The 25,298-nt window shown below is 42.4% G+C and overlaps 1 protein-coding gene across 7 annotated transcripts in view; it reads right to left on the bottom strand.

Annotated features, from left to right (window-relative positions):
* Positions 1-25,298, bottom strand: part of LOC137616496 (uncharacterized) — a 249,094-nt gene that overhangs the window by 118,517 nt on the left and 105,279 nt on the right. For all 7 annotated transcript variants that reach the window (XM_068346317.1, XM_068346311.1, XM_068346313.1 and 4 more), the window contains one exon: positions 10,995-12,332. In XM_068346317.1, coding sequence (XP_068202418.1) covers positions 10,995-12,332 — 1,338 coding nt within the window. The remainder of the gene's footprint in view (positions 1-10,994; positions 12,333-25,298) is intronic.

Below are 25,298 nucleotides of genomic sequence, written 5' to 3'. Positions count from 1 at the left end.
CTTTAATATTCTTACTGCCTGTTTTATAGTTTAGTAATGTACGTACTGTATGCATTAAGTTAAAGGGAAGGTTTTAAAAGTCTACATGTTGTAACCTATCATATTTTTTTTGTTTAAAATTTACATTTACGTACGTAAAACAATCTCTCTCTCTCTCTCTCTCTCTCTCTCTCTCTCTCTCTCTCTCTCTCTCTCTCTCTCTCTCGTAAATTGTTTTCCTGCTTTGCTACGTACAATACTGTATAATTTATATTTGTAAGGTAACATATTTTGTAAATGCTTTTACTGTAAATACTGTATGTACTGTATCATTATTTATCACTATCATCATGCGCGTTAAATGCCTTGTTTGTTCTGAGCGTGGTTGTTTACTGAGCGTACACGCCATCGTTTCAGGCGGCGTCATAAAGAAAAAGATTTCATTTGGAAGTCCTAAGAAAAATACGTAAACTAAAACATTGGTAATAAAAAAATCAACATACAGTACTGTATAATCAATATAATCGATGCAAAAACTAACCTATACATATATGTGTACACTAAATGAGTTTGTTTCTTCATTATGATCAGAGATGAACGTAAACAAAACATTGGTTGCCATTTTTTATCGTGCTTTTTAGGTGTTTAGGAAACGCATGATATAAAATCGCCTTTAATATTTGTGCCTGTTTTAGTTTAGGGTGCTGTAGTACATGCATTAAGTGTTCTGTACATTAAAGGGTGGTTTGTTAACAGTACTACGTACAAGGGAAGGTTTTAAAAGTCCGAATATACATGTTAAATAAATAGGTAAATATGATGTCACTACTTCGCGGATTTTCACCTATCGCGCCCGCGTCTGGAACCTATCTACCGCGATAAACGAGGGTTCACTGTATGTTAGAAAACATATGTACTACTGTATAGTTGTATACTGTAATTAGCCGGCGGCACTGCCTGGATTAGGTTAGTACCTGGCGGCTCTAACTGATAGAGAGAAAGAAAGCACTGAGGAAGGAGAGATTCCTATTACAGTATTATGGTTAACATAAAAATTAGAAGTATAGGAGGACTATCAGGCTGCCTACTGTCTCCTTGCTAGAATGAGAGTTCCAATGGAAGGGATAAGAATCTGTCTGATTCTGGCTTCCAGTCATCCACAAAAGGTCTGCCGCCGCCAGCAACAATTGTGTATGGCAGTCCAAGGGAGGGCTGTGGACTTCCCAAAGAATGTTAGGTTTCCCAACGGCTGCTGTCAGGACCGGCTCAATCTTTCCCCCAATAATATTCACTTCCTGTGAAGGAAGGAAGTAAGGGGGAAGGTGCTGAGGCGGCTGAACTAACTGCTGCCGGTAGGGCACCAGCCGTTAACGCAGTTAACCTAGCAAGCCAGGATGACTGTCAGAATACAGGTGAAAGAGTATTGTGCCGGCTATGACGACACTAAAGGACAGAAGGGGGAAGGGTAAGGTCTTATAGTTCACTGAAATGAGAGGTGGCGGCAGGTATACCACCTACCTTCAACAGTAAACTGAGGAAGTATGGCTTCCTGTGCTGACGACATTGTCGGCGGCAGAGGAAACATGGTTCCTTTGCTGGAGACATCGTTGGCGGCAAGACAAGGGCACCCCGAGTTAATTACTATCTAATTCAAAGCTGGAGGTGGCAAGAACTCTGTTCTACTAGACGGCAATGAAGAAAGAGTGGTTGCCGCCTGTAGGGGCGGCGGCATTCAAGGAGGAAGGAAGGGTTTAGCTTCTTTTCTCTAAGAAAGAATGTATATCGTAACTTATCTATAGATTCTAGAGAATGTAAATTCTCATCCGAATCAATAAGAAACGATAGGGTGAGGATAAACGTGGGGGATTACTTTACTAACGTATATATGAGCGAGAGTAGTCTCGCTCTGGTAGGATCCCTGGCCAAGGTTTGGTACCCCCGGGCCTCCCGCGGCATACGATCAGTAAAGCCACATAATAGGAAGAGGAATAAAATTCAAGTATGCAAGATCACCACTTGTATAATTTGCCTAAATAGCTAAAATTATAGCTTAATACCGGGAATTGTCGCCCTACTGACTAAATAAAATGCAATAGTAATGGGCGACTGCAGTCGTAAAAAGGCTGCCTCCGGTCTGGGCAAGGCTCATCTAAACACACTCAAATTATAGAAATTTAACTGTGAAAAGGGAGACTGAAATTATACACAAGAAAGAATTAACACTCAACTTTCCAAAGGATGAAAATGCTGGAGATTGCATGATGAATATTCCAATGACTTGTAACAAAACACCAGGTTAACGGGAGCACAACTTGCTTAGAGAGCTACAAGAAAAGGAATGGCGTCATAGTAGTAATGGGGAAGGAGGTCCACCGGGTACCTAGATCGGCACCCCCTTCCTTTCGCCACACTTCCCCCTTACATCAAAGAGTTAAATCTATTCGGGGTGAAGATTGCTATGTGTCGTATCCAAAAATACGTCCCCTGATATTATGCGATATCCTTAATTGGATACTCGTGCCAGGAGTTGGAATCCTGGAGACCTTTGGTTTATTTCTGCGGGAGTATCACTGTAGCAAATATCCCTTAGAAGGCTACCTAAAGGAACCCTTCCATCAAAACGACATGGCCTGAGCCCAAAAAAGTAGTTATTACAACAATGAAATAACAAATGGAAAATAATACAATACTGTACATATAATAAACATACAGTTCCATATGTAATGTACTATTATAGTTACCCCTATTATAGACTACAGCTACATTTTTTGTTGTCTGAACCCATTTTCTTCAACTTTTTGTGATGGGTGACTATTTCATTCTCGGTCTGGCTAGCAAATCTCTTTTCTCAAAATGAAACAATTTTCGTAAAGTGAGTCATAAAAATACTCGCATCTTATTTCGCAGCTTGAAAGTTTTGTAAGCAGAGTCTTTCCTGAAGAGAGGTATGACTGTATATGAACATCAGTTGAATATAAAATAAATTTATTTATAAAAATTCTGTTTATTTCTATGAATGTCCCTGGATGTTCATATTGCTGCCCCACACTCTAGTGGTGGTGGGTGGCCAGTGAAAGAAGGAGATAGGACATTTAGTTTCCCATAATCAATTAAATAATATCCCAAGATTACCTGTAGTCTATGTTTTTGGCTACTATTCCAAACCACAGATTGACATTTCTAAACACTACATTATCGTCCAATTACTTATTCATATAAAAAAATAATCTTAATTACCTTGTAACTACACATATAGTTTTACAAAACCAATAAATTAAATTTGACAGGTTACAAGAATGAAACTCCAAATGGATAATTCTACCGTACTAACCAACTGAATTCACCAAGGTATCACACTATATCCCCAGCAGTCACTAAAGGCCCTAAGCCCAGAAATCATGACATGTAAACAAGGATTATTCAGATGGATGTAAAAAATCTAGATTTTTCCCCATCCTTCTTGTAAAGGATACTGTACACGAACAGAGAGAGGTCTGGAATTTCCATTTTCAAGGACACTCCCTAGTACAGTATAACCCACCGTTTCGCCTCAACATCTCAGCAGTTAAATCAGATTCTTCATCACTGAAGTTGAGATTTTGTCTACTGTAATTCAAAATCTTTTTTCAATTTAAATTCGGATGAATTTTAAAAGGTCTCATGGTAAGCCAACTATTGGTAAAAACTTCTCGTTAAGACATCATGGCCAATTAAAGTCCCATCAAATCCAAACGGACATACTTCCTTCTTTGAAATTATAATAATAGTAGGAAAGATTGAACACTTTTCATACGGAAAAACCCGAAAAAGAACTTCTTATAACCTCAAATGATTTTCTGAATTGGTACCCAACCTCTTCAGAAACCTGAGCAATTATTTTGGCTAAATCTGTACCCCTTCCAATAGATGTCAAAAACAGCTAACCACAGGGTTCTTAGAGTTGAAAAGAGGGTCAGAATATCAAGTTAAAAACTTAATATAACCTAACTCCAGTCAAACGTTCTCTTGTAGAGCGTGAAAAATCCTCTACTGAAAGTAGCACCACCAAATGACATGTCTACACAATACCCGATAAAATAATAAGCTTCCAGATGGTGGCCTCTGTAGCCCATTAAGGGTATCAGCGACCTAAAAATTAGCCAAACTGTATTTTGTCACACAGCTATTTTCTGAAAATTTTTATACCATAAAAGGTATGTTCCATTGCTAGATGAAAGATTGCGTCATTTAAAAGGGCAATTTTGTTCGCGCGTAAGCACCCAAAATTTCCTTATCTTAGTCATAGCCACCACTGACATTTCTACTTTGAGAAAATTCTTCAGTATTCATATTTATTTCTTACTGTTTTCTGTACAATACGCTGGGCAAGAACAATGTGCGAGAGCTACACGTGGGGCTATCCGTGATTAACCTGTATCTAAAAATTTAGTGCGTGAAACATTGTAGTGTCATTATTATGGTGTCCAAGAGTTTTTCCCGAGTATCATTGTTATTCAGACATTTTTATGGTTACTTTACTATTTTATCATTTATTCTCAACAATAATGTTGATAATAACTGTTAGAAAACAGGTCACGGGGATGATGACCCATGACCCCGTGCGACACTATCGTAGGACTGTCTCATTGGAGAGGGAATGCAGTGTCAAATGGCGCCATAGGCTAAAAATGTTGATTAAGCATAGGCAATCTGTAGCTCCTTCTGTACTCCTCAGGTACAGGCCAGAGGGAGGGGAAGCAGAGCGGTGCTTTTGCAACAGCTAGTGTTTATCGCATCACCCTCTACCACCACCACCCAGATGGAGGAGGGCCCTTACAGCCCTAACCAAGCAGCAGCCAACATAATCTCAAGAAAAGAAACTTCAGCAGTAGAATGACCCCTTCTGAGGAGAAGCGTTGCCTCATTCTTGTAACATACATATATTTTGTGACTTGGATGTTATGATGTAAAAAGTAGTATACCCTCCAAGTGCACCCTTACCCTCTTTCATGACTTGGAAAGAATTAACTCTGTAAATGTTCATTTGATAATTGAGAATTGTGTAAGAGTACTAAGAATGATTAATAGTAGAGACAGTTCGAGTTGTCCTTAGTTCAAGTGATCTCTACTTACCGGTATGAATTCATATTTGAAGGAAATTATTACATTATTATTATTACTTGCTAAGATACAACCCTAGTTAGAAAAGCAAGATGCTATAAGCCCAGGGGCCCCAACAGGGAAAATAGCCCAGTGAGGAAAAGAAACAAGGAAAAATATATCTTAAGAGCAATAACATTTTAATATTTCCTATATATACTAAGAAAACTTTAAAAAAAAAAAGAGGAAGAGAAACGAGATAGAATAGTGTGCCCGAGTGTACCCTCAAGCAAGAGAACTCTAACCCATGATAGTGGAAGACCATGGTACAGAGGCTATGGCACTACCCAAGACTAGAGAACAAATATTTTATTTTGGAGTGCCCTTCTCCTAGAAGAGCTGCTTACTATACCTAAAGAGTCTTCTACCCTTACCAAGAGGAAAGTAGCCACTGGACAATTACAGTGCAGTAGTTAACCCCTTGGGTGAAGAAGAATTGTTTGGTAATCTCAGTGTTGTTAGGTGAATGAGGACAGAGGAGAAACTGTAAAGAATAGGCCAGACTATTCGGTGTATGTGTAGGCAAAGGGAAAGTGAACCGTAACTAGAGAGAAGGATCTAATGCAGTACTGTCTGGCCAGCCAAAAGACCACATAACTCTCAAGCGGTAGTATCTCAACGGGTGGCTGGTGCGATGGCCAACCTATTACCTACTAACTAAAAAGAAGCTCTATTATCGTTGTATATCAAATACTTTGAAAATAAAGTAGACTGTTATAGAAATTTAACCACTTTTCGCTTTCCTCATCTTCCTTTATTATATACTGTAGTACTGTAATTATTTGTGAATTAACTATCCCATGTCCCAGTGTGCTTATTTCAAAGTCTATCAAATGCTTTCAGGCAAGAATATTGATGTTGTGTTCTGAAAAAAATGTGTAATGAAGGCATGTGATCATTAGCATATTGATGCTATGACACTTCAAATAAGCTTTTATCATCCTTGAAGTCTAACAATCATGAAATCCTGATGTCTGACAGTCTGCCTCATTGTCTGAGCTGTCTTCATCTTGAACAGGGTCTGACATACGAACTCGTTCAAGACCAAGAGGTCGATGACTGGTCTCCAGACTCTAGACACCTTTTCGACCAGAAATAAGTGACTTATGGAAGCCTAGGGACCTTGTTGGGACCCCTTGAACAGCATCCTTCTCTAGTATGGTCTAGACTTCAGCCCAAAGGGGCTGTTCCTTTGCGGATTCCCTCACGTAGGAATCTGATATCATTGGATGGAAGGTCAGAAGAGGGTAAGAGTTTGTGAAAGGGACGATGTATCCCTCTCTTAATACGGAAACCAATCAAGGGTAGGCTCCCTTCTGCCTTCTGCTCTCCAGACATCCCTCTACCGGTGGACTGGCTGGGGAAATGCCTTCCCTAGCGGAAATGTCCTCATCTGTTCCTCTAATCTCTTTACCCCTCCTTGAGCTTCTAGGTCAAAAGGGCTTTATGGGGACTTGCGTCTGCGCTGCCTGCTTTGTCTGCGATGTTTTCTTCTTCAGCGCCCATCAGCCGAGGAAGATCTCTGCATTGGAGGTACCACTGAGTTGGAGAGTAAGGTAATGGGCCTATGGAGAAAGGAGTCCTGACTCGCCTTCCTCCATTTCTCTGCCACCGCTTCGATGTCCACCACGTTGAACATTGAAGGTCCAGTCTCTTTGCTTCCCTCTTCGGTACCTCCCTTTGGAATTTTGCGCCCAACGCAACGCCTCAAAACCCAGATGACCCACTGGTTGACAATGTTTTCTGCCAAGAACTCGAGGGTCCTACCCCAAGAGGAGAAAGGCTATCAGCACTTCCTTTCTCTAAGGGATGGAGAGGCATTTGTTCTCAACAAGATAATCTACTGTCCCCAACTAGAAATCCAGCCATGAAACGGATTGCAAGGAACATCTTGCACCCCGTTCCATATTGGCTGCGTCTCCCAAAGAGAAATGTACTGGCAGTCGCCAGTTTTGTCAAAGAAGAGTTCTGAGTCAATGCTAAGATTGCCGGGTCCAATGGTAGAGGAGATGGATTGTTCTCTACCATTTTGTAAAACAGTACTTCCTTTGCCGCACATACAGAGGAGGAAGTAAACGAGAAGAATTCACGGATCGGAAAGATCGTGAGGTTCCTGCCACTCAGTATAAGCTCTCTTCTTTGCACCTTTGACCAAGGCAAAGCTACCTTAGTCTTGATGGGACTCAGGGTATCAGAGAAGAGGCCTAGGACCGTGTCTTTTTCTCTGCAATGACTTGATCCGGCTCCCCCAGATTGTTAACCTTCCTAATGCAAACTTGCAGAAATAGACGATCTGAATCCTTCTACTCCAGGGGTGAGATCTAGGGCTGACAAACGTCGGTAGTGCTCCGTCGGAAAGTTTAAAGTAGTCATGAAAAGGTTCTATCTCCTCCGAGCTGGCATCCATAGCAGCCCAGGGAGAGATGAGGACGTCTTCAGAATTCCTTCCGGCAGAGGACTGGACTGGACCCTCGGAGGAAGTCTGCTATGGATGATTTGTGTTCATCCATTGAACACTTATTCTAACAAGCGTCTAGTGTCCTTCCGTTCCCTCAGGCAGATGTTAAAGCCCTCAAAAAGAGGGGAACTGTTCTTCTCCAACTCCTTAGGTTTTATTCTTTTGAAGTGAACAAGAGGAGGAACCTCTGCCACTTACGCAGAGGATTCCAGCCGACTCAACACTATAGTTATCCATGACTATGACTTCCCTCGGGGACCTCAATTCCTTGGTAGTACGAGGATGTACGTTGTCCCCTGGAGGAAAAGTACCTGCCCCCAGATTGTTGACCTTCCTAAGGCAAGAAAAGACTTGCAGAAATAAGATGATCTCAATCCTTCAACTCCAGGGGTGATATCCTGGGGCTGATTGATTGATTTAAGGTTTTCAGGCATCCTGACATCTAAGGTCATTGATGCCGATATCATTTAGTTTATACAGTATATACAAAAAAATGAAGATTATTCAATTAATACCGTAAAAGTTGGACGTCATTATAAACGTTAGAGTGTTTTCAGACCTGCTTCTGAAATATATTTTAAAAATGCCACTTGCATAGTAGGACACATCATGTCCAAGAATCTTGGCAAGGATGAACCTGCCACCCTCACCTCAAGCATAAAACTAATATCTATTCCTTAAGTTATTATAATTGGGGCATTCGGTCAACAAATGCCTCACTGTTAGAGGTACTAAACAGTCTTCACAATAGGGTTGGTGTTGGCCCTTCAACAGAAACTTGTGTGTCAACCGAGTGTGACCAATACAGAGACGACAAAGAGAAGTCTCCCATTTTCAGGGCATCATGTTATATCTCCAAGGAGATATGGCATTTGTTACTTCTCTCATTTTATTGCCATCTAGACTATCCCAGTGCTGTTGCCATTTATTACAAAGCAATTTCTTGATGTTAGGTAGGAAATCGTTACACGGAATGGGATATCTTCTTGGCAGCAACTCGGATGCAGCATTCTTTGCCAGTGAATCTGCCTTCTCATTCCCAGACACACCTACATGTGCTGGAACCCAACAAAATCTAACTGTTATACCTCTCCGTCCAATAATAAAAAGCCATTCTAAAATCTTTAAAACTATAGGGTTGCTAGAATTAAAAACTTCTAAAGCTTGCAGGACACTCCTTGCATCACTAAAAATTGTAAAATTACCCTCCTTCTCCAACGCTATTTTCTCAATAGCGGTTAGTATGCCATACAGTTCGGCAGTAAATATGGAAGCTGTTAGAGGAAGTGCACCTCTACAATTAAAACCATTACTCTGTACTCCAAATCCAACACCAGCATCAGACTTGGAGTATCCTGGGGCTGACAGACGCTGGTAGTGCTCCGTCAGAATGCTTAGAGCTGTCATGAAAAGGTTTCATCTCCTCCGAGCTGACACCCATAGCCCGGAAATTGATGTCTTCAGAGTTCCTTCTGGCAGAGGACTGGACCTTCGGAGGAAGTCCGCTATCATCCGGTCTTATGGAGGCTGATGATGCGGATGTTCTTGCCGAAAAAGGGTCTATCCGGCCATGAGAGTCGACATGGTTGCATGCTGGAGTTCATAAGCGGTCTAGTCTGTGAAAATCTTCGTTAGTAGGAGGAACATCGCGAGATTTACAAGCCAATGCTCCCGCAAGAGTTTGATGATTGGTCCTGTGCAGCCCAACATTAGGATTCACCGCAGGAATGAGCAATCCTGTGTGCATGAGCACGCTAAGAAGGCTACTTTCTTTCCCAGAGGGGAGATGAACCCTGAGCACAAAACCCAAAGGTTCTGACTTCTGGCTTGACAATGCTGGCAGATGTCTGATGTGTCTGACTGGCACAACAGCAAGGGATCGAGATTGCACACAGCCTACAAACCACCTCATCGTCTCGTTCTGAGGACCACCGTTCCAACAGGCTGGAAAGCGGCATGGACGAATCCAGCACTTTTCCTAGGGACACGAGGCAGAGACCACTCAGGGGAAGACGTAACTCGCGAACAAGAAATGTGCTCACCATTGAGCAGGACAGATCGATGCTTCATACTCCTCAAACCCTCTGCAGGCTGAGCGAGCTCATGTTAAGGGAATGCGTTGTAATACGCGAATTAGGGAGCAGGACCTAGGTCAAGCTCTGGATTGGCCGCATTTGACCTTCCCAACTGAGTACTCCATGGAATACTACAGTAGTCCAAAGAAGTTCTTGCACATGTGCCAGGGGAGCATGTACAAACAGAGACTGGGTAAGTAAGGAGGAAGATCCTGGTAGGGACACTATAGACTCTGCCGGTGCATTACCTTTACAGTCTCTGGGCAGATGACCGAGGTCAACCTCTGAGGAAGCAGATGTGCACTTCCTCTGTGCCCCTAACTGGATCAGCTCCAGGAGACCTTCCTTGGAAGGGGGACCCAAGATCCCTAAGGAAGGCCAGAGCTGACGTACATCGTCAACAGACAGAGACTCTCCTTTAGCGCAGGGCGGCGCAGCATCGCTAGAGGAAGTGGCAACGTCCTCTGAACCTAAGGGTTGTCTGGGGGTTAAACGACAATCGCTCTTACTCGAACATTCACCTAGGCAAATCAAAGGAGAAGAGATTGCATGGAGAGATCGAGACGATGAAGAAGGAAGCTGGAGTTTCTTCGCCTTGGAGGATGACCGCAAAAGAGGAAAAGAATGCCTTTTTGAATTCTTGATAAGTCTGCCAAATCTCACCCAATACGAAGATGACCACACTCGACACTCTACAAGGTGATTTCTACCTAAAAGAGTGACCTTTACAGGCAGGGAGCATAGAGAAGATCTGTATCAACCGTGGACATGAAAGTGCCACATTGGCGTTCTTCAGGGTCTAGCCAAGTCCGCATGTCGATGCCCAGAAACAACAATCACACTTTGTAAGAGAAAAAGTAAAAAATAGTCAAGTTGAAAAATTTATAACAGAGAGAGACTGCGTCTACACTCAACCAAACCAAAAGCAAAATTGGCGATATAGATCATTTGTGTGTGTATGTGTGAGCGGGATAGCAAGTTACTGCCCCCTAACCACCATTAACTAGCAGTGGGTAGTTATACCTCGCTAAAAGTCTTAAGGCTAGTTTTCAGATTTGCCGAAAGTATATTACCTATAAAGAGCAAAATGGTTTGCATTTAGTGACAGATCAAATACTGTTTAAATCTGTACAAAAGTACCACCAGATAACTAGATGTCTATCCCAGGACAATATAAATATATAACGAAAGATTTATGCTGTGTAATAAAGATAGTGTATATCAAAACTTATGCAATTAATGTAAAAACATATTCAAGGTATGGCCATTTTTTTTTTAAGAGTTCTTCATCATAAATCATTTGTAACTATTGTTTATCAGTCTTCCTGATATTTAAAACTCACCTAATGTAGGCATTGTAGAAGCAGCATCCACAGCCTGACTTTCAGCAGCAGCAGTTTGCTCTTCCTCCCCATACATCAATATAGAATTAATCTCATCCTCAAGCTTCTGTTTCACCTTTCCAATGACGTCAACTTCTTTCTTGTAATTGCTTTCTAACATACTAACCCGACGCTCATATTCTGCCTTTTCTCGTTTCAAGTTCTCCTCAAACATTTCTTTTACAGAGTTCAGTTTTTTTTCAAGGCCTGTCTTTTTCTCCATTTTCTCCTTCAATAATTTCAATTTATTACTTTCAGAGGTAGATGAAGATTGAGGACTTTGAAAAGCATCTGTAATACCACCTTCTACTTGCTGGATCCTGATATGCTGTTCTCCCTCCGTTTCACTGCCAGGAGGTGAGTGTACCACAAAAGGTACAGGAGATGGCACAAATCTTAGTCCAGACGATGGTTCAGTTGTAGTTTTTAATTTTTTGTTGCTGTCTCTGTCAGCAGAACTTTTTCTCTTCATTTTACTAGAATAAACAGCAGGTATATCTGGTAGTACATTTTCTACATGATTTGAAGCAGTTTCCTCATAAATGATAGTGTCATCAGAATCATATTCATGAGTCTGGGAGTCTTGAGTAGTATTCAATTCACTGAATGAACTTTTTTCAGAAATGTGGGCTTCTTTACACTCGATGCTTTTTATTGGTGGGGGCGACTCCAAGCGTTTTTGCAGAAGCATGCGCAAATTACTTTGCCGTTCCATCTCTTGCTCCTTAGTACTTGCTCTATTTATAACTTTTGAATCATTAAGAGTTTTTACTGTATCAGTGGAACTTGTCAATTTTCGTTCAACATCTTTTGGGGATTTGGCATAAGGCTTAAGCTCTGCAATCCCAGTTGTCTTAAAAGAATGGGTAGCTAAAGGGGATGGCTTCAACTTGTGATCAAAGGATATATTTGAGGATTTATCCTTTCCCTCACTATTCAAAGGAGATTTGCCATTCTCTTGGTCATTTTTCAATACTCGCTTGTCTTTAGAGCTAACAACAAACATCTCCTTTTTTGCTAGCCAGTTCTGCTTGGCTGCTTTCATCAATTTGCCTTCCCTGCTTTTGACATGTTTTGGCATCATCTTTTTCTTCTTTTTCTTTTCCAGATGACGGCGGGGCGATTTGATTTTTTCCGGACTTCTTTTTCTGTTAATATTGAAAGAGGGATCGCTGATTTCTGAAAGATCTGGAAGTACTTCATCATCCGAACACAGGGTTTCAGAATCTGATCCATCACTATGACTGGAAATACGACTAGATGCAGAGGGTACCAATGGTGTCTTAGATGAGCTTATAACTGAAACAAATACAAAACAATCCAAAATAAGTTTTAAACTTTCAACTGTTATAAATATCACAGACCATGTTAGTGAAACAATTTTCATCAAAATAAATAAATATGTTCATATCTGTCGTTTACAGTATTGCATCAATAACCCAATATTTTCTAACTATAAAAATCAAAAGACAGAAATAAAGCATTCAATCAATTCTCTTTTTATAGTTTACATATGAAAGATCTACTTTAATGTCGTTACTGTTCCTAAAATATTTTATTTTAATTGATCATTACTTCTCTTGTACAGTAGTATATTTCCTGGAAGAGTGGTAGAAAGGGCGTTAATGGATTATGAGTTAACCCTTTTACCCCCAGGCTCTTTGGAAATTTCCAACCCTTAACCCCCAAGGGGTTATTTTTTCCCAACACATTTTGCAGTATATTTCTTTTTAAATTGCTCTAACAGCCTTAATTTTTGTCATAGAGAGGTCAGGTTGGTCTCATTCTCTTGGAAAATGTCTGATTTTTTTTTCAAAATATCAAAAATAATGAAAAAAATAATTTTTATAGCATTTTTTTGCAAGGACGTACCGGTATATCCATGGGGGTAAAGGGATGGGTTTTGTGAAACGTACCAGTACGTCCTTTGAGGGTAAAAGGGTTAATAACTAAAAGAATGTTTGAAAGATTGACAGACGTGCACGTGTTTAGGGGTATGGTTAACGATATGTCTGATAATTTTTTGGTGGAAGGAAAATTAGTTGTAGCAAAAGTGGGGATAGAGTAGGTGGATGTAAAAGGGAGCTAGTGAGGGTTGAAGAGCTAATAAAACCGGGGGTAAAAAGTAAATATCAAGAAAGGTTGAAAATGGCATATGACAAAGTGAAAGTAAGAGAAACTGGTAATTTAGAATAGGAGTGGAAGTTAGTAAAAGAAAATTTTGTTAGGATTGCAAGTGATGTGTGTGGCAAGAAGGTTGTTGGAGGCAGCATGAGGAAGGGCAGTGAATGGTGGAATGAAGGAGTGGAGGTAAAAGTGGAAGAGAAAAAGAGGGCTTTTGAAGAATGGCTGCAGAGTAATAGTGTAGAGAAGTATGAAAAATATAAAGAGAAAAATGTGGAAGTAAAGTGCAAGGTACGTGAGGCAAAGAGGACAGCTGACCTGAGGTGGGGTTGGGGATTGGGTCATTCATATGAAGAGAATAAAAAGAAGTTTTGGAAAGAAGTGAAGAGAGTAAGGAAGGCTGGCTCAAGAATTGAAGAGACAGTGAAAGATGGAAATGGAAGGTTGTTAAAAAGGAGAGGAGGCAAGGAAAAGATGGGTGGAATATTTTGAAAGTTTACTGAATGTTGAGGATAATAGGGAGGCAGATATAATTACTGTTGCAGGTGTTGAGGTGCCAGTGATGGGAGATGAGAATGAGAAAGAGATTACGAGAGGAAGTGAGGAGAGCACTAGATGAAACGAGAGTAGGAAAAGCATCTGGTATGGATGGTGTGAGAGCTGAGACGTTGAAGGAAGGGGGTGTGACTGTACTTGAATGGTTGGTGAGATTGTTTAATATGTGTTTTGCGTTGTCAATGGTACCAGTAGATTGGGTTTGTGCGTGTACTGTACCACTATATAAGGGTAAGGGAGATGTGCATGAGTGTTGTAATTCAAGGGGTATTAGTTTGTTGAGTGTGGTGGGAAAAGTGTATGGTAGAGTACTGATTAATAGGATTAAGGATAAAACAGAGAATGCAATCTTAGAAGTACAGGGTGGTTTTAGAAGAGGTAGGGGTTGTATGAATCAGATTTTTACAGTTAGGCAGATATGCGAGAAATATTTAGCAAAAGGTAAGGAGGTGTATGTTGCGTTTATAGATCTGGAGAAAGCGTATGACAGAGTTGATAAGGAAGCAACATGGAATGTGATGAGGTTATATGGAGTTGGTGGAAGGTAGTTGCAAGCAGTGAAAAGTTTCTACAAAGATAGTAAAGCATGCGTTAGGATAGGAAATGAAGTGAGCGATTGGTTTCCGGTGAGAGTGCGGCTGAGACAGGGATGTGTGATGTCGCCGTGGTTGTTTAACTTGTATGTTAATGAAGTGGTGAGAGAGGTGAATGCTCGAGTGCTTGGACGAGGATTGAAAATGGTAGATGAGAATGACCATGAATGGGAAGTAAATCAGTTGATGTTTGCAGATGATACTGTAATGATTGCAGATGCGGAAGAAAAGCTTGGCCGATTAGTGACAGAATTTGGAAGGGTGTGTGAGAGAAGGAAGTTGAGAGTTAATGTGGGTAAGAGTAAGATTATGAGATGTACGAGAAGGGAAGGTGGTGCAAGGTTGAATGTCATGTTGAATGGAGAGTTACTTGAGGAGGTGGATCAGTTTAAATACTTGGGGTCTGTTGTTGCAGCAAATGATGGAGTGGAAGCAGATGTACATCAGAGAGTGTATGAAGGATGCAGTGTTGGGAGCAGTGAAGGGAGTAGTAAAAAATAGAGGGTTGGGCATGAATGTAAAGAGAGTTCTGTATGAGAAAGTGATTGTACCAACTGTGATGTAAGGATCGGAGTTGTGGGGAATGAAAGTGACGGAGAGACAGAAATTGAATGTGTTTGAGATGAAATGTCTAAGGAGTATGGCTGGTGTAACTCGAGTAGATAGGGTTAGGAACGAAGTAGTGAGGGTGAGAACGGGTGTAAGAAATGAGTTAGCAGCTAGAGTGGATATGAATGTGTTGAGGTGGTTTGGCCATGTTGAGATAATGGAAAATGGCTGTCTGCTAAAGAAGGTGATGAATGCTAGAGTTGATGGGAGAAGTACAAGAAGAAAGCCAAGGTTTGGGTGGATGGATGGAGTAATGGAAGCTCTGGGTGATAGGAAGATAGATGTGAGAGAGGCAAGAGAGCGTGCTAGAAATAGGAATGAATGGTGAGCGATTGTGACGCAGTTCCGGTAGGCCCTGCTGCTTCCTCCAATGCCTTGGATGACCGCGGAGGTAGCAGCAGTAGGGGATTCAGTGTTATGAAGTTTCATCTGTGGTGGATAACGGGGAGGGTGGGCTGTGGCACCCCTAGCAGTATCACCCAAACTCGGATGAGTCCCTTGTCAGGCTGGGAGGAACATACAGAGGAGAGGTCCCCTTTTCTGTTTCATTTGTTTGATGTTGGCTACCCCCCAAAATTGGGAGAAGTGCCTTGGTATATGTATGACTTTACTCACTGCACTATTTTTCTCTATTGGAGCCTTTGGGCTTATAGCTTCTGACTTTTCCAACTAAAGTTGTAGCTTAGCTAGTAATAATAATAATAATAATAATAATAATAATAATAATAATAATAATAATAATAATCATAATAATAATTATAATAATAATAATTTCAGGAATACAATACTGTACTGGACTTCAGATTTGAGTCTTTGGAAACAAAAAAATTTTAAAAGTAATTTGTATTTTCCTAGTTATACTAACCTGAATGCTTTAAATAGGGATATGTTTTCAGCACGAGCTGGAATGATAGTTGAAATCGTGAATGATGTACAGAAGTCAAGGACAGGTGGTGAGCACAAGCGAGAAGCACCCCCAATCTCCAACCCACATGTTAGAAGATTCTTACTTTTGATCTTTCGGCTCAGGATTGAAAGAGGTGGTTGAGGTGGAAAATGATATTTTCATAATGAAATAAATTTTTTATCATACTTACCCGGTAGTTATATATATATAGCTATACGTCCCTGACGTCACGGCAGAAATTTCAAAACTCGCGGCAATCGCTGATTAGGTAGCCAGGTGTACCACCAGTGCGCCCTCTAGGTAGGTACCTGGAACCATTCAAGTGATTCCTCAGATCTTCCATGCCCATAGGTCTCTAGAGGGGAGGAGGGTGGAAATTAAATTATATAAAACTACCGGGTAAGTATGTTCAAAAATTTATTTTATTAAGAAAATATAATTTTTAAATATATGACTTACCCGGTAGGTATATATATAGCTGATTGACACCTTTGGTGGAGGGTCAGAGACAGCCAACATTGTTGAAATTTTACCTAAGAGTTAATAAACAAGCTTAAGGGTTCGTACCTGATAAGGAAGCTGACTTCAATGATTCTCTGCCTCATTATATCCGCTTTCCTCACGAGATCCAGCGATCCACCCAGGGGGCTGAAGACCTCTAGGAGCTGTCAAACTGGTGTAAATACCTCTATGTGACAGGACTTCCTCCAATACCCTTGTTCTGGGCGCTCTCAAGGAACAAAACTGACCACCTGACTAAAATCAATGATTGCGGAAGACCGTCAACCAATCTCCACAAACAATCATAAAAATACAAAAGTTCCAAGAGAAGAAAAGGGTATTAGGTTAAGGGAATGTAGTGGTAGATCCTTCTCCCACTACTGCACTCGCTGCTACGAATGGTCCCAGAGTGTAGCAGTCCTCATAAAGGGTCTGAAGACGTTTCAAATAATATGAGGCGAACACAGACTTACTCCTCCAAAAGGCTGTGTCCAGAATGCTCTGCAAAGATCTATTCTGTTTGAAGGCTACAGAAGTTGCTACAGCTCTAACTTCAAGCGTCTTAACTTTCAAAAGTTTGAGGTCTGTCTCACTGCGATGCAAATGAGCCTCTCTTATTAAGAGTCTGATGAAGAAAGAAAGGGCATTCTTCGACATCTGTGACAAGGGCTTCTTGACCGAGCACCAAAGAGCTTCTGATTTGCCTCGAAACTCCTTTGTTCTGTCCAGGTAGAACTTCAGGGCTCTTACTGGGCATAGGACCTTCTCCAATTCTTCACCAACCACATCCGAAAGGTTCGGAATCTCAAAAGCCTTGGGCCAGGGTTGAGAAGAGCATTCGTTCTTTGCAAGAAATCCTAGTTGCAAGGAGCAGATAGCTTTGTTATCTCGAAAGCCAATGTTCTTACTAAAAGCATGAACCTCACTGACCCTTTTAGCTGTCGCCAGACTGACCAAGAATAGTCTTCATAGTGAGGTCCTTAAAAGAAGCTGAGTGCAAGGGCTCAAATCTGTCACCCATGAGGAACTTCAGGAATACATCCAGATTCCAAGCTAGTGATTCTTGGTGTGGTTCCTTAGATGTTTCAAAAGATTTGAGAAGGTCCTGCAGGTCTTTATTACTAGAAAGGTCTAAGTTCCTGTGCCTGAATACGGCCGCTAACATGCTCCCGTATCCCTTGATGGTAGAAGATGAAAACCTACGTTTCCTTCTAAAGTCTAACAGGAAGTCAGCAATCTGAGTCAAAGAGGTACTGGACGAGGAAACAAGAGTTGACTTTGCACCATTCTCTAAAAACCTCCCACTTGGATTGGTAAACCTTGATGGTAGAAACCCTCCTTGCTCTTGCAATAGCCCTAGCTGCCTCCCTCGAAAATCCTCTAGCTCTTGTGAGTTTTTCGATAGTCTGAAGGCAGTTAGATGTAGAGTTCGGAGGTTTTGATGGTACCTTTCCAAGTGGGGTTGTTAGAGTAGATCTACTCTTAATAGGCTTCTCGGGGTGTCCACCATCCATTCTAGTACCTCTGTGAATCAATCTCTTGAGGACCAAAAGGGGGCCACTAGTCAATCTGGTTCCCTCGTGCAACACAAACTTTTGCAACACTTTGTACAGAATCTTGAATGGAGGGAATGCATACACATCCAGGTGGGACCAGTCTAGAAGGAAAGCGTCTATGTGGACTGCTTCGAGATCTGGCACTCGGGAGCAGTATGTTTCTAGCCTCTTCATCTTCAAGGTTGCGAACAGATCTATGGACGGACGACCCCAAATCCGCCACAGGTTCTTGCAGACCTCTTGATGAGTGGACAGAACTTGATCTCTCCTGCTGAAGCTGTCTGCCATCACGTTCTTTTCCCCCTGAATGAACCTTGTTACAAGGATTACATTCTTCTCCTTTGCCCAGATGAGAAGCACTCTCGCAGTCTCGTAAAGGGACCTCGAGTGGGTTCCGCCTTGTTTGGCTACGTATGCCAATGCTGTAGTGTTGTCGGCGTTGACCTGCACCACTCTGTTCAACACTGACCCTTCGAAACCTTTGAGGGCCAACAGGACTGCTAACAGCTCCTTCTGGTTGATGTGGAGGCTCTCCTGATCTTTCGTCCACAGACCGAAGATCTCCAACTTGCCCAGTGTTGCTCCCCACCCCGTGTCCGAGGCGTCGGAACACAACACAAGGTCTGGGTTCCTCTGTTCCAAGGAGAGACCTTCTTGAAGTTTGCCCGGGTCGTTCCACCACTGAAGGCAACTTCTTACAGATTCCGTAATGGAGATGCACCTTGTCTCTAGAACCTTTTCCTTGTCCCAATGACAATTGAGGTGGAACTGCAGAGGAATAAGAGTCAGCCTTCCCAGGGAGATAAACTGCTCCGAGGAGAGAGTTCCCAGCAGACTCACCACTCTCACAGAATACTCCCATTCCTTTAGAAAAGAATGAAGTTTCAGAAGGGCTTGCTCCCTCCTTGAGGGTGACGGAAAAGCCCGAAAAACTTGACTCTGAATCTCCATCCCCAAATAAATGATCTTTTGTGATGGAGTAAGTTGAGACTTTTCTCTGTTTACCAAAAGACCCAGCTCTTCTGTTAACCTCAATGTCATTTGTAGATCCTCCAGGCAGCGATTGTAGGAATGAGCTCTGAGTAGCCAGTCGTCCAGATACAGGGAGGCTCTGATACTTCGAGTGCAGTATGCTTGCTATTTTTAGTATCAACTTCGTGGATATTTGAGGGGCGGTGCTGAGTCCGAAACTGGAAGACTTCCTCCTTGTAAACGAACCTCAGGTAATGCTTGAAACTCGGATGAATGGGGATATGGAGGTAAGCATCCTGAAGGTCTAAAGAGACCATCCAGTCGTCCTTTCTTACTACTGCTAGGACAGACTTCGATGTTTCCCTGGAGAACTTTGTCTTCTGAAAGAAGGCGTTGAGGGCACTTACGTCCAGGACTGGTCTCCATCCCCCCGAGTTCTTGGGAACCAGGAATAAGCGGTTGTAAAAACCTGGTGACCACAAGTCTCGCACCCTCTCTATCACCTCCTTCTCCAACAAGAGAGACATTTGAAGTTACATAGCCTGCCTCTTTGACTCCTTGTATCTGGGAGAGAGGTCTATTGAAGCCAACACTAAAGGAGGTTTCCTTATGAAAGGAATTTTGTATCCCTCCTTCAGTAATTGAACGGACCAAAGGTCTGCTCCCCTCTCCTCCCAAGCTCGCCAGAAGTTATTCAGTCTGGCTCCTACTGCTGTCTGAAGGCAAAAGCAGTCAGACTCTGCTTCGCCCTGGTCTGGATCCTCTTCTCCTTGCTCTCCTTCCCTCGGGTCTGGAACTACCCATACTGAAAGACTTCCTTTGAAAGGGGTGCGAAAACTGAGGGAATGGAGCTTCTTCCTTCGACTTGCGGCTAGCGAAGGAAGTAGGTAGGACCTTCCTTGCTGTCTTTGATACCAAATCTTGAGTGGCCTTTTGGGTTAAAGCTGAAGAAACCTCTCTGACCAGCTCTTGTACAAAAAGAGAGGAAGAAAGAGGTGCATACAGCAATTCAGACTTCTGATAGGGTGTACTGTAACCCCAATTGACAGAAAAGAACACATTTGTGCTCTTTTCTTGAGGACCCCTCCCGAGAAAAGGACTGCCAACTCATACGATCCATCTCTTACTGCTTTATCCATGCATGACATGATATGGATGATACTATCAGTGTCAACATCCTTCAAGGCCGAAACCTTTTTGCCCCAGGCTCCCAGAGTCCAATCGAGGATATTGAAAACCTCGAAGGCTCCGAAGACGCCTTTGAGCAGATGATCCAGTTCCGAAGTTGACCAGAGAATTTTGGTTCTTCTCATGGTCGTCCGACGAGGAGAGTCTACCAGACTTGAAAAGTCTCCTTGGGCAGAGGCAGGAACTCCCAAGCCGAGAACTTCTCCCGTCACGTACCACACGCTAGATCTAGAGGCCAATCTAGCTGGAGGTAAAGAGAAAGCCGTCTTTCCCTGGTCCTTTTTGGACTGCATACAATCTCCCAACATCTTCAAAGCTCTCTTTGATGATCATGAAAGAACTATCTTAGTAAAAAGAGACTCCTTCGCCGCCTTCCCTAGGGTAAACTCTGAAGGAGGTGAACGAGGAGCAACAGGCACAAAATAATCCGGAAACTCTTCCGTAAAAACTCTTATGAGTTTCTCAAGACAAGATCAAAAGAAGGTTGAAGGGTCTCAGGATCTTCTCCTTCCGAGAATTCCTCTAACAGCTCAATCGGTGAAAGATGATCATCGATGCCTTCCTCCGACACTGCTCTACCGAAGTAGAGACATCTTGATTACCATGAGACAACTCCTTAGGATCTTGACTTCTGGTGTCAATGGGTCCAGGATCATCACGTCTGTCGTCAATGAGTTCAGGATCATCATGTCTGGCGTCACGTAGTTCAAAAGCTTGACGCTCAGAAGAGAGAAGCTCGCGATCATAACGATCGGAACTAAGTCGCTCGCGATCTTGACGCTCGGATTGATTAGCGCTATCACGACGTCCGAGGTTGCAACGCTCGGCGTCACATCTGACTGCTTGGCATTCAGCAACTGCTTGCCGCTTGGCGTAACGTTCTGCTTGACGCTCGGTGTCACGTCCTGCTTGACGCTCGGCGTCACGTTTATCTGCTTGACGCTCGGCGTCACGTCTTGCTTGACGCTCAGCGCCACGTTCATCTGCTTGATGCTCGGCGTCACGTTTATCTGCTTGACGCTTGGCGTCACGTCTGGCTGCTTGACGTTCGGCGTCACGTCTGGCTGCTTGACGTTCGGCGGTCGCTTGACGCTCGGGGTCATGCAGAACAGTATCTCGACGTTTAACAGGAGGATCCTGTTCGATGCTGTGTTTGAGAGCTTGACGCTTTGTGTCATGACTACCATGCTCTCGACGCTTGGAAAGCTGTCCGTCGTCAAGAGCCTCCTGACTTATCGCCTTGCGACGCTTGGTGACAAGGTGAGAAGCTTCCTGATGCTCGGGGTCTTGGCGAGCCACTCTCTTGTTGTCAGCGGGCTGATAAACTTGCATGAGAGAAGAGAGTTTAAGCCTCATATCTTGCAGCATACTAAAATTAGGGTCAACTTGCGGTGAAACAGGAGACGTAACTTCTACCACAGGCTCGCTATCAACGTCGCTCAAGGAACGCGCCAATCGTCTAGACGGCGACAACCAATCTGAAGGTGGAGGAGGAGCATGAACGGAAGTCATGCCCGACACAGAACATTGTCCTGCAACAGGCTGGGCTGGACGCTTGACAGTTTCCGTCCTTAAAGGTCGCTTAGCAGGAGAGCCTTCTTCGGAAGAAGGAAAACGCTCCGGACTACTCCAATGACTACAGCCAGGAGCTTGCGGTTCAAAAGCTTGACGCTCGCGATCATTACACGTCATGTCAGGACGCTGATCAGCAGTATCCATCTTCCTCTTCAGAGGTCTGGAAGCTTGACGCCAGCCCCGTCTGGGCGCTGCGTCATCCGAAGATGATGTAAACACTTTAACCTCACCTTTCCCATGGTGAGGGCAAGCGTCCCGTGAAACGTCAACAGGTACGCTCAAGGGGACGTCTGCTCGGGCATTAACGCCTCTCGATTCCTTTCGCCAATTGACATTCCTTCTCCCAGGGGTTGAGGAGCTTGGAAGAGGTCTAAGGCTAGGTGAACGACAGGTTCAAGCAGACGCACCCTCCACTGCACTAAATACATTAACCGCACTTTTAGCACTGACATTTGCACTTTTTAATTGATTAATATCGAACATTAACTGGTTTCTGTCCGCAGCAAGCGATTCAACTCTAACACCCAGTGATTGAATAGCAACCATCATGTTCTTTAGCGTTGGTTCCTCAGCGGTAACTGTAGTGGGATCTGTAACTACCACTACAGGGGAAGGATTAGGTTCAATGACACGGGAAGAGGAATATACTCTAGAAACAGAAGAACTTCTTCTAATTCTATCTCTCTCAAGTTTACGAGTGTAGCTGTCAAATTCTAACCACTGACTCTCAGACAACAAAATACATTCATCACACCGATCCCCAACTCACACTTTACCTCTGCATTTTACACAAATGGAGTGGGGATCGATAGAGGCTTTAGCAAGCTGAGTCTTACAACCTCTTATAGACTTACTAAAAGATTTAGGAGTGTCAGCCATTTTGAATATTTAGAAGAGAGATCAAATAAGCAAGGGTCAAAATAACAATAATTCAAGAGGTTCAAGAAAATCCAAAGGGTAATCCAAATTCGAGCAAAAGCCAATAACCAAATAGTACATCACCAAGATGACTGCAAAAACTCAGGTTAACAACGAGTGAAATATCCAACGATGTCGCCAGTGTGGCGGCAGGGAAGATTTGAGGAATCACTGGAATGGTTCCAGGTACCTACCTAGAGGGCGCACTGGTGGTACACCGGCAATTGCTGCGAGTTTTGAAATTTCTGCCGTGACGTCAGGGACGTATAGCTATATATATAACTACCAGGTAAGTCATATGTTTAAAAGTTGAACTTAAAAGACACAGGTTTGTATAACAAGGAAAAATACAAACTACTGTATTTAAAAATTTATATGTTCCTACGCTTATACAATCCTTTCATCCGTTAAATAGGTTGACTCTGATTAATGGGTCTGAAATCCACCTAAAATTGTCAACCTACCAGGTCCAATACAGGAATGAAGATGATATGGCCTGGCCTATCCAGGAAGATTGGTACGTGGTCAAAGGAAGGATCCCTTCTCCCGAGGGAGATCATCATTTTGCTATACATTTCACCACCCAAACCTTAATCGAGAGAAAACGGGGGAGGCATTTCTCTAGATTCTAAAGAATGGAGCTAAGAAGTGAAGTTTACCAGCATCAAGTTACATCCAGCAAGTAATGTTTCCAAACGAGAGGGAAAGAAAAAATAGAGAGCCAGGCATTTCACTATTATAGACAAGATCCATACTTTTCTGCATGGAAGCTAGGCCTACTAAAAAAATACTTGAGAAGTCACCAAAACACCAAGCACAAAGTTGTAAAGGGACTTGTGTAGATAAAAGTCAGCAGAGGTTGTCTGCTGTGTATACACTACAGCCTTCAACACCTGGACAATTGCAAGCCCCCAGTCCTAGCCAGTACCTCGACTCTATCATTACATACAGTCTCATGAAATCAGAGAGATTGTATTCCTAGAAACCTATTTCTCAGTCCTTCCTTTGCAAAAGAAGAGTCGCTGACATTCAGTACTGAGGTGTCTACAGTAATCTCCTTCAGATAGCATACCAGATTCCTTGAGAGAGACAGAAGTACCTCCTCTAGATCGCCACCCGACGCTTCACTTAGATAGGGAATAAAAAAGGGCTCTAAACTGGGTTATTCAATGGCAGTTCCTGAGTTTTAACTGAGCAACCTGGCACTAAACTACGGGAGCTACAGTACTTTCATCCCTCATCGATGGAGACTAAGGCTAAGAAACTGCACAATTTGCCCAATCTGTTCCTAAGGCAGCAAAAGACAGACCTTCTCACTCCCCCCCCACAAAAAAAGAGAGAGAGAGAGAGAGAGAGAGAGAGAGAGAGAGAGAGAGAGAGAGAGAGAGAGAGAGAGAGAGAGAGAGAGAGAGAGAGAGAGAGAGAGAGTGTGTGTGTGTGTGTGTGTGTGGTGACATCCGCAAAGATTCCACTTGCTCTTTGGTAGAGCGATTTACTTTAAGCACTTAGAGAGTTCTTATGATCTAGTCTAACTTAATCTTGAACTCGTTTACCGTGTTACTGTTTACTACGTCTGCTGGAAGTCTATTCCAAGTATTTGCTATTTTGTACGTAAAGAAATTGCCACATTGAATGGTGTTGTATCTTTTCAATTATAGTTTGTATCATTACCTCTGGACTGATTTGTGCGAAGCGTGACTAAATTGTTGTAATCTACATTTGTTGAATAACAAAAGTAGCTTACAACAATCTAAGAATTTTGAATACCTCTATTAACTGTCCCCTTAGTTGTCAAGTTTGTAGATCAAATAAGTTCAAAAGTTCCATCCTTCATCTACATCCAAATTGCCTTAGAGTTGAAACTAGTTTGGTGGCCCCTTCTGAATATTTGGAGCCCAAAATTGGAATATGTATTCTAGATGAGGTCTTACTCGTGATGTGTACAGCTGTAGTACAGTGTCTTTGTTTCTGTATTTGAATTGTCTCTTTATGTTGCAGTATATAGGGGTTTGTGTCTAAGAAAACTTGAATGGTTTGTATGTTATGAAAAAAAAATTACTTTTCATATACAGTGTTTTGTAGCGCTCCAGTCCCTGACCCCCGTAAAATGTCTTAATCTGTTATTATTCCTTTCTAGGCATCGACAGCAGCCTCCTTCACCCAGAAGAGAAAGTAGGAGTATCCGTCAAGTACTCTACTAAAACATTCTGAATGTGGATTATTGCCTGGTACCAGTGTGTAGTGGTCAGTGATGCTGCTCTGTATTCACATTATCTTGCCTTTTAACAAGAAGTAAGCTACTGTGTTGTTATATGAGAGTGTGAAGATGATAGGGTGAGCAGATCAATGTCATCTACGCTAGTGTTATAACTGAAGGTCTGCAATGACTCATGGATGCCTTCATCGTCAGACTGATAGGGGTCAACTTGGAAAAGAGATTGGGATGACTGGGAATCCTGCCGATTGATCTGAAACTCCTGCTGATTGGAGATCTGAGATTACTGCTGAAAAATAAGGTTTATGGTGACTGAGTTTTCCATATTCATGATATGAGTGAGATGAAGGAAAAGAATTAGCTTATGATATGTTAGTGTCCTGCAATCAAGGAAAAACCTGTAACGAGGTGTTGTACTTCATTAAAAAATCATGCTGTCCCTTCAATGTGATATCAACACTTCTGAAAGCTTACAGAAACTTCGGTGTAAGAATGAATTTTGTGATGTTGTGATTGTAAGTAATGATGGAAGACAGACACTGGCCCACAGCT

The sequence above is a fragment of the Palaemon carinicauda genome, chromosome 22, assembly GCF_036898095.1.
Source record: "Palaemon carinicauda isolate YSFRI2023 chromosome 22, ASM3689809v2, whole genome shotgun sequence".
Lineage (NCBI taxonomy): Eukaryota > Metazoa > Arthropoda > Malacostraca > Decapoda > Palaemonidae > Palaemon > Palaemon carinicauda.
The sequence above is the reverse complement of the archived record's forward strand: the minus strand, read 5'-3'. Positions and strand labels throughout refer to the sequence as shown.